The sequence below is a fragment of the Hipposideros armiger genome, unplaced genomic scaffold, assembly GCF_001890085.2.
Source record: "Hipposideros armiger isolate ML-2016 unplaced genomic scaffold, ASM189008v1 scaffold_278, whole genome shotgun sequence".
Lineage (NCBI taxonomy): Eukaryota > Metazoa > Chordata > Mammalia > Chiroptera > Hipposideridae > Hipposideros > Hipposideros armiger.
The window spans coordinates 1555402-1565840 of NW_017731628.1; the positions used below are offsets into that span (position 1 = coordinate 1555402).

At 42.0% G+C, this 10439-nt stretch overlaps 1 protein-coding gene across 2 annotated transcripts in view; it reads right to left on the minus strand.

Moving 5' to 3' along the window:
- Nucleotides 1-5078: 5078 nt before the first annotated feature.
- CDH20 (cadherin 20) overlaps nucleotides 5079-10439 on the minus strand; it is a 199468-nt gene continuing 194107 nt past the window's right edge. For both annotated transcript variants that reach the window (XM_019657693.1, XM_019657694.1), the window contains exon 12: nucleotides 5079-6066. In XM_019657693.1, coding sequence (XP_019513238.1) covers nucleotides 5561-6066 — 506 coding nt within the window. In that variant the 3' untranslated portion in view covers nucleotides 5079-5560. The remainder of the gene's footprint in view (nucleotides 6067-10439) is intronic.

A 10439-nucleotide genomic window follows, 5' to 3' on the forward strand; every position in this document is an offset into this window, starting at 1 on the left:
AAACAAAACAAACTGACCATACCAAAGGTCAGCAAGATGCAAAGGAAACTGAACTCTCATGAAGCACTGGTGGGAATGTAAAATAGTGAAAGACTTTGGAAAACAGTTTGGCAGTTGAAAAAGCAAACAAACAAACAAACAAACAAACAAACAAACAAACAAGGAAACACATATTCCTACCATGTGATCCCAGCCATTCCTCTCATAAGTATTCCAAGAGTAAACAAAATAAATGTCCACACAAAGACTCATACACAAATGTTCATAGCAGCTTAATTTATAATAGTCCAAACTGCAAACAACCCAAATATTCAACAACATATGAATTGCTGTGGACTGAATTGTATCTCCCCTCAAATTCATATGTTGAAGCCCTAACCCTCAAAATGACTGTATTTGGAGTAAGGAAGTAATTAAGGTTAAATGAAGTCATAAGGGTGGGGTCCTAATATGATAGGATTAGTATCTTTATAAGAAGAGATCCTAGAAAACTCACTTGCTCTCTCCACCACGTGAGAACACATCAAGAAGGCAGCTGTTGGCAAACCAGGAAGAGAGTCCTCATAAGAACCTTGACCATGCTGGCACCCTGCTCTTGGACTTCCAGCCTCCAGAACTGTGAGAAAATTTCTGTTGTTTAAGCCACTCAGTGTATGGTATTTTGTTATGGCAGCCTGAGCAGACTAATAGATGAATGAATAAACAAATTGTAGCATATCTATACAATGGAATACTACTGAGCAACAAAAGCCATGAATTATTGATACACAGAGTGACATGGATGAATCTCAAAATAGTGCTGAGTGAAAGAAGCCAGAGATATCCCTCACCTACACAAAAATTACACACTGTATGGCCCCATTGATATAAAACCCTAGAAAATGCAAACCAATCTGTAGAAAGCACGTCAGTGGTTGCTTGGAGTTGGGGAGTGGGCAAGCAGGGATAGGAGGAAGATGTAACAAAGGGGTACGAGAAAACTTTTGCGGGTGACAGGTATACTCACTATTTTGATGTGGTGATGACTTCATGGGTGTGTACATATGTCAAAACATTAAATTGTATTCTTTAAATATGTGCAGTTAATTGTTATTTATACTTCAATAAAATTATATGCCTGTTTTATGTCAGATATTTTACTAAGTATTTTCATGAAATATTCATTTACTCCTGAAAGTACTGTGTGGTAGGGATAAAACCAAATTTCAGAGAAAAATAATATAACTGTAAATCAAGAACATATAGAGAGAAGGAGTAGAAGAGACAAAGGAAATGGCGAATGGAGCCAAAGTGATTCCTGGAATAGAGGCAGGGTAGGAAAAAGGGACAGATGATGTGGCTGATTATATTTTCCAACAATGGGCACATTATTTCTTCTTACAATGTAGCTCTGACACTGTTCCCATTTAGAAGTGGAGTCTGTGTTTCCTCATCTTTAATATGGGGAGGCTTGTGATCACTGTGGAAGTAAGGCTATGTGACTTCTGAAGTTATAAAAGGTGATTCAGCTTCTGCCTGGTTTTCTTGTGAGGTTCACTCTTGGAACCCAGCCACTATGATGTGAGGAAGCCCATGCAACCATGAGGCGGTCTTGTTGACAGCTCCATTTGAGGTCTTACATGATAGCCAGCACCAGCCACCAGACATATGAGTGAGCAAGCCTTTGGGTGAGTCACCCTCAGCCATCAAATCTCCTCAGCTAAGGTACTGACTTCAGGGAGCAGAGAGGAGGTGTCATTAAGGTATCCATCCTGAATTTTCAACCCACAGAATCTGTGAGCAAAATAACATGGTCGTCCTTTTATACAACTAAGTTTGAAGTGTCTTCTTATGCAGCAATGGTAACAAAACAGGTAATGGGGAGAAAGAGGGAGAAATAGAAATAATAAAAGAAAAGCTAGGATCCAGACTCTTGAAAAACTAGAAAAGATTTATAGGTAGTTTTACTGGCTTTTGGGAGTGAATCTTCTTGGAGAAGTGGTCTAAGGCTTTCTGGGATGAGAAGTAGCTCTTGTTATCATAGGTACCAGGAAAGTGACTCCAGTACCTAAAGTATTGAAGTGGAAGTAGAAACCCCCTCATCATCAGCCATCTGACAGTCCTTTCAAAACCAAGAGAGTGGCCAAACACGTGGGCAAGATTGGCCAGCTTCCTGTCCCGGGAAGAAAGACTTAATAAAAATTGTGTTGTGGTTAATTACACATACTATAAATTAGTACTTATGGTTTTTGCACAAGATAAATCACAAGTGACAGGTATGTCTTATTGGAAGATCACTTTAAAAAGAGGATTCCTTGTTCTAATTTTGTTCACTCCCAATATCAGAATCTTGACCCGTAGAATCAAGTGGAGGCTTCCCAAATCCAGGTTATTTATTTATTTATTTTATAAGTTTTTATTGGAGAACAGTGTTCCAGGACTCATCAGCTTCAAGTCAAATAGTTGTTTTCAGTCTAGTTGTGGAGGGCACAGCTCCTTGGCCCATGTGGGAATTGAACCGGCAACCTTGGTGTTATGAGCCCACGCTCTAACCACCTGAGCTAACCTGTCACCCCCTAAATCCAGGTTTTCATACATACAAATATCTTGAAAGTTCCTTAACTCTATCATGGAGATGACAAATGGATTTGAGAATGAGTCCATCTGCAAAAAGAGCTACTTGTAAAGTACATTCTACGTTCATGTAATCCCAGCACTGTAAGGAATATACTGTGAATTCTTACATCAAGGTCCAATTCTGGATCACGAGTGAACTAGTAACAACCTTTAATCAATGTGCCTGCACTGACTTTGACTTGTCCGAATTTTGTTTTCAGGATTTATAGATTCTTTCTTGTGTGACCCATTCCGATTTGCCTTTGCTATCTGCCATGTTGGGATAGTCTGCTTTTCTGATTCAGAAAAGTCATTGCTAATTTTTATCTTGTTCAGGATATAGTTTCAGATAGTCTTAATTGATTTTTGCAGATGCTCCTGTTTCCCTCCAACATGTACATTCTAGGCTAGCTGCTTTACCTGTTAACAAAGAGATGGCTGAATCATTTTTACAGCTCTCTTGCCTAACCCGATCACACTCTCTGAATTCTGTCTGGTGGGGATGGTATTTTCTTTTCAGAGGGACTGGCATGTGTGGTAAACTGTGGCAGTGCAAAGGGAATTTAAAAATTCATTTGGAGGAAAGAGCCTCTTTCCGCTTACAATGTGACTATTGTAAAATGGATCTCCTGTTTTGTGTTTCTCTCACACTTCCTGTATCACACCATTAAACATCCTCTCAGGGACCAGAAGCTCCAGGTGGTTCTGTGTAATCACTGCATGCCCAGTATCATGGGTACTACACGTGCAGGATGTGGGGCATGATAGCCCCCTGTGGCTAGCAAAACAGCCGTTTCCAGTTGCTAACACTTGCAACACAAAGTGAAACAGTCACAAAATTATCCTCAGGGTGAGTGACAATGGAATAGGGGTTCATCTGCCCGCGTTCAAATAACTTGTTTTTTAGAGCCTCGTTTGGACTCAAGTTCATCCTTTTTCTTTGCTAAGTTTATTTAGTTTTACATCACACCTTACCTTTAAGAGGATGTGTGAGAGCTGCTAAAAGCTGAAGATGAGGATTTGTCTGGCTGTCAACGTACTACATAAAAAGCATAAAGCATGTCCTCCTGGCTCCCAGGCTCTCATTATCCTTCTCACAATATTTCTGCCAAATTGTTTGTACTGGAAAAGAAATTCACAGCACCACTTTATAAATGGGGTGGACCCCAGCGCAAGTGGGTTGATGATCTAAGCTTCGTATGTTTGAGAGAGAGAGCGAGACTTTACCAGAATTCTCGAAGCGTGGCCCCTGGACCAGCAGCATCAGCATCATCCAAAAGCTTGTTATAAATGCAAATGGCCCCAGAGCAACTGAATTAGAAACTTGGTGGGTAAGGCCCGACAAGCTATTGTTTAGCAAAGGTTCCAGGTTATTCTGACACACATTAACATTTGAGAATCACTGCTAATAACCAAGACACGCAGAAAACTATTTTGTTCACAATTTGTCCTCAATTGCAAGGACAATTGTGTAAAATATCTGTGATACTAGGATGTCAAAGCAAGGGATCCTTTTTATCACATACCCATTATGAACTTATTAAGCACCTACTGTATGCAAAAGACTATGTTCTATATTTTGTTATATATATGTTATATATATATATATTGGTATATATTTGTACCTATTTGTTTGTGCATATTTGATTTGCCCATAGAACAGAGATGAAAGTAGCATGGTTGGCACGCCTCCTTGGTGGCTGTGTGTAAACACCTCTCACAAAATGAAAAATATGGGCAAAATTCACCACTGTGTTGGCAATGTTCTCAAACCATTTTTGCTCTCTTCAGAGGTGGGGGAATAAAGAATGTTCATGGAAAGCTTAATAGTTTGAACCATTGCGTTCATCTGCTCAGTGACTGAAATAGAATGCACAGCCTCATCCTTCTCTTCTGTTGGCTTTGCCTTATGAATCAGCCCCAGTCCCAAGAACCTGAGCCTGGGTTAGGATCACCAAGCCATCTTTTAGCTGCCCAGCAATTAAACAAATTAGCAACAGACTTTCCCTTCTATTTCACTTTTATTAAAAGAAGTGCTAAGGTACTGAGATGCAGTACATCATATTTATTACCAAAATTATTAACAAATATACAAAACTTATACATGTAATTTTCTTACATCCATTTATTCTCTATAATACTGATTTTTGTTCAAGTAGGTAATCTACAGTATGTAAACATCCCTTGGATTGACCTCACACAGATTAGGAAAGCCCTCTAACCCATGCTTTTATCAGATACTTCTTTTTATTTGGCTTTCATTTGTAGCATCTAATCTTCACATTTGGCACATGGAAGAGACATCTACAGTGCAAAAGAGGCAGATTTTCTGGTTTTGTTCTGAACGATTTCGCAGGGGCACGGTGAAAGAGCCGAGAGAACAAGAGCACTCTAACTCGATGGAGCTGGATTTGTAATGCCAACAACTCTTGGTTCAGTCATTAAACTTGAGCGCTAAGTCAATGCCTCTTCCTTCTCCCCCCCGTGTTCTTTTGTGTGGGTTGGTTTGTGTGGTTTGACGAGTCAGCAAAACTCTTAATTGCAGAATCACAAAAAATAAAAAGGATGTGAGAGTAGACCTTTCTGTCTGCTTTCATTTGCCGCCTTTGTATTTAAGATCAGAGCCTCTTTGTGGTGGAACAGTGACAAAGGCCTTGGTGAAGGGCAAAGAAAAGCAAAGCTTGCCATACTTAACCTTGGACCCCAAGCCTTGAATACAGTGTCACAAAAATTAAAAAGAAAAATAATAGAAAAGATCATTGAAGATTCTGTCCCCTTCTTCTGTTTCCTTTTATTTATTGAATCTAACCAAGTAGTAAAGCTGATCCAGAGAGAGCTCTGTTCTCCCGCTCACCCCATTCTCACTCTCCAGCACAGTATTGCTCGAATGGTTGGTTGCACCTCATCCGCGAAGCATCCGCCTAGAACGTCCAGGTTTGGATGCGCACCTGCCTCCCGGCTTCCGTCACCACAGGGGTGCTGGCCCCTCCGCCGCCCCGTAGAGCTCGGCCAGCTTCCGGAAGCGGGGCCCCCAGTCCGTCAGAAAGTCGAAGCTCTGCTCCGAGTCTGATGTGGCGGACTGCAGGGAGCTCAGCGAGCCGGCTACAGAGCCGTCCCCCTCGAACATGTAGGTCTGGAGGGAGTCGAAGGGCGGGGCCCACAGGTCCATGTCGGCCTCGTAGAGCTTGGCCAGCACGTAGCTGTGGACCGTGCTGTTCACTGCGCATGTCTGAGGCACGTAGCGGGAGAGGCTCTCGATTTCCGGCAGCATGTCCTGCCGCGTCTTGGGGGCGCCTCCCACCTGCGCCTCCCGCGGGTTCCACATGGCCGCGATGTCAAAGGCCTCGGTGTCCTCCTCGCCGCCGCCCTCGTCGTCGTAGCGGACGATGTTCTCGTGGATGTTCTCCTCGTCGTCGATGATGTACGGCTGTTTCCGGTGCCGCCTCATGGACAAAATGAGCAGCACCAGCACTGCCAGAGAAAGAGGACAGGACATTGACCCAAGAGACCCGATAGGTGCGCCATGGCTGGACATGTTCGTCGTAACCCCAGGTATGGCCAGAGTTTCTCTGAGTGGTGCGCTCAGAGACAGCGTTTGTGTGTTTGCCACCACAGGGCCGACGGCGTTCTCACGCATTCTGCCATGTTGGATTGAGAGTTTGTAGGCAAATGAAGCCCTGTATTTTTTTTTCCCAAGTGGGTTCAATTAGAGGAAGATGCATATGACGTCTCTTTGCATCGATTTCCTTGTGTGTGGGTGCCTACACCCAACCACCCATATAAAATCCCATCAACAAAGCGCTGTGGCCTGCAACGGAGTATATGCTAAGGGTAAGGTCATGCCTTTTGACTATTTAAGGATGAATAGGCATTCCTCCTATTATAAGGTGGAAATCTTATTAGGTAAGTGGTGTCCTGCTTTCTTACATTAGCAGCTTAACAGGATTCTACTCTGTAAATATATATGAGTGCATATAGACGCATATGCTAAGCATCAGCCAAAGCCTGAGTCTTTTTATACCTCCACTAGAAGATAAGAGAGCGTAAGTAACCGTTGTTGTCCAGTAAACTCAATTCCTCAGAAAAGCCTTAGTTTAGTTAGAGAGGTGGTTGTGATTTTCCGGATCCAATGATGTCTACGGGAAGGAGGGGATGAGCAGCGACATTTTATATAATTCATTGTTATCAAAGAAGCACCACATTGTTAGGCGTGCCCTTGCAGGTTGGGGTAGAATTTTATCCCAACAAATGCATTTTAATTTTTTTCTAGGATGTGTTCACTGAGTCTTAAAGGAGAGATAGAAATAATCCCATTGAACTGTTTATCTATGACTGAAAATGTTTTCCAGGAAGTGTGTTGGGGTTTTAGCTGTAGAACTGCTGTTGATTATTTTTCTGATGTGCGTTGTTTCAGCTGGTGAACAGTGAAAGCTTAACAATGCTGCAAAATAAGACCCCAGTTTATCCATGGGGGAAAAAATAATATAGTCATATGCCCAGTAAGGTAATGGACAGACTTAAAAACCTCATCGTAATGACTTTTAAAATTTCAATGTAGAGTGTGCTTTTTGTAAATTGCAATTAATGATGTTGATAACCTAATATTTTCCCAAATAGCTTAGGTAACAAAATGCACACATAGGAAACAATTATATACTCTTGTATATTTTCTCTATGTTTAACTCTCCGTCGGGCGCAACTGATCTCACAGATTCATTGCACACAGAGTTTCAAATATCTAACAGTTAAGTGTCGTGACTCATCACTTCTGTATCTTCCCCCTGTACCGTAGCCTATCACCAGTCGTATTTGTGACTTAGTACAGTAAAGACGTATTTCACATTTGAAAATTTGTATGCAATGAATCTATGAGATCAGTTGCGTCCGATGGAGGGTTAAAAATATGGCCCATGGGCTGCAGGACTGTGGCATTTCAGGGCAGTGGGTTAATAGGCTTCTAAGGAAGTGGAGGCTCAAACTGGGCATCAGAGGCTAGCGTGTGATTGGATGGAAGCAGGTTGGTGGCCTGGGATTTTTTTTTTTTTAAGATTTTATTGGGGAATTGGAGGGGAACAGTGTTGGGGAATTGGGGAAGGGGAACAGCCAAGTTGTTGTCCTTCAGTCTTAGTTGTGGTGGGCACAGCTAGCTCAGCTCCAAGTCCAGTTGCCATCCGGCTGCCGGTCGGCAGCTTGTGGCCACTCAGCTCAAGGTGCTGTGTTCAATTTTAGTTGCGGGTGGGCATAGCCCACCATCCCATGCGGGACTCGGACCAGCAACCTTGTTGTTAGGAGCACGTGCTCTCCCCAGCTGAGCCATCCTGCCGCCTGTTGGCAGCCCAACAGCTCAGCGGCAGCTCAGCTCGGTCGCAGCTCACTGGCCCATGTGGGAATCGAACCAGCGACCCTGTTGCTCAGAGCTCATGCTCATAACCAACTGAGCCACTCGGCCGGCCCTGGTGAAATGGGGTTCTAAGTGAACATGCTGTGTTTGGGGTTTAGTAAATAGTTGCTAAACTCAAAAATATTTTTTAGGCACTGTGCTAATCCATGGGGAAACAACACTGAATATGATTTCTGCTCTTGTAAGCTTGCAATCCAAGGAGATTATAGACACTGATGATCAATCAATACAAGTCGGGCAGTGATAAGGACTGTCCAGCATAGAGCTACAAGCATTGTGAAGAGAATGCAGAGGCAGGGCTAGTTAATCTTCCTGGGGCCTGGGAAAACCTTCACATAGGAGATACAGGAGTAGTATTTTAGAAAGTGCCAGGAAGCAAAATTGGAGGAGTCTTTGAGTATCTGCTGGAAAGAATTCTGATGGTGATGATGAATTAGACTGTTAATGGTCCATATCTTCAAAAATAAAGATTGCTACATATCTTATTTTTTAGGTAATCTGGTTTAACTAACAAGTATTGCAAAATCAAATTTGGGGAAAAATGGTCCTATTCTTGTCTTTTGACTTTTCAGCTGAAAGGCTTCCCTGACAGAAGAGAATTGGTTCTAGGGATGTTTATTCCTTAGGCACTATAGGCGTGAGATTTTCTAGGAATTAGATACATACTTGAAATGTGAAAAAAATATCCTGCAAAATCAAAATTAATATGCTTGTTTAATTGTCCAGAAAATGTAGTATTTTGTTGATATATCAACTGTAATTTAACTTTACTTAGTTTTATGAATTATATTTAGTGTGGGATGTGCACTCTTAGAAGTAAAAGTTCCTCAAACTATGAGGATTTTATGACCACTCTTCTCTGTTTATCTCCTGAAAACTGTATTTATTCTGTACAATTCAAAAGACAAGACATAATGGGTTTGGGAGGCACAAAATAAATTGCCTCTTGCACACCTCTTCTAACTTGACAGCCTCTCTGTGTCAGTCTCTTTAAATCAGTCTTTATTTAATGATGGGACCTCTACTCTTTGTGGACCAGGGTGAACTTATAACGTAGACATTTTCCAAAGATAGAACTAAGGACATCCTGGAAAGTTCTGCTAGGAGCAAGCTTCCTCAAAGGTTCCTTGCAGGTTTTCCTGTTGTGTCCTCAAGGACTCCCTATGCCACCTTATGGACACTCAGGGAATTGCAGGAAGGTTTTATTGGTCAATACTGCCAAGGACCAGAAGCAGCAATTCTTTGTGATCCAGGGATCCAAGGACTCAGAAAGGTTACTTATTAATATTCTCTCTTCATGTAGCACAGAACTAAAACAAAATTAAGCCACATGTTGTATTTAAAATTTTCCCTTTTGAGAAGCATATTCCACAGACCTACCGACAATTTATCAATTGCTAACATTTTGCAGTCAGGACCTTCTTTCTTTGGTCTGACTGAGTCCTTGGTATAGAGGTAAATCTGGAATCAGGGAGTATGTGAATATCTGCATGTCTTCTAATTTAAACCCCCACTGATCTACCATTTTCTCTCATAGAATGCTAGGATATCTTTTATACTGAATAATGTTACTCTCCAGTAAGTCTGCTTTTCTCTAAGCAAAATGTGTATGCTATGAATTAATTCAATCCGAAGAGTTGGGATATATGTGCAAATATTTTCTTGGTTTCAAGAGTTGGTTTAGGTGTTTTATTGCTTGTTTTTGAGTGTGGAGTTCAAAAACAATTACACGATTGGTCTTATGTACAAGGGAGCAGGGCGGCCGTCTTGCAGTATGATTTGAAATGAGGAAGAGATGGTCCCATACCCCAATAGTGCTCTCCCACTGGCCTGTCAACACATTTTAAATTTTCACCAACAGAGTCAAACTGGCCCAGTTTCGTCGCTGCTCTTTGTTAGATGGCCACAGTGCCAAGGAATGCTCCAAACAGCTTATTTTCCAGATACCCACGTGGTGTCACTTCATGTCTTTGAGATCTCTGCTCAAAGGTCTCCTGATCAATGAGGCTTCCTTGACCACTCTACTTAAAATGGCACTAACCCCTGACTCCTATCCCCTCAGGACACCCTGTCCCTCTTCCCTTCTCTGTAAGGCCACCTCCTGGATCTGGGATGAACATTTTGGAGAAGGGCTGTGATGCTCAGGTACAGGGATGCACAATATAGGGCCTGCATGCATTTCAGTCCTGCCTCTGTCTATGGCATTTGGCCGTGTGCCTGTCACTGCCTTTTTGTGATTTAGCTAGTATAATATTGGGTTGTTGGAAAAGTCATGACGCATGTTTGCAACAGATGGCACTAGTTCATTTTTGGAAGTACTAGAGTCATTCACATCTATGTTATTGCTGTGTCGTTTGACAGCTGACAGTTCCAGCTTGATTCTAAACAAAAATTGAGCAATTTGGTTGAGTTTTGGAGATTTTACAGCAAGTTGAAGATGGAA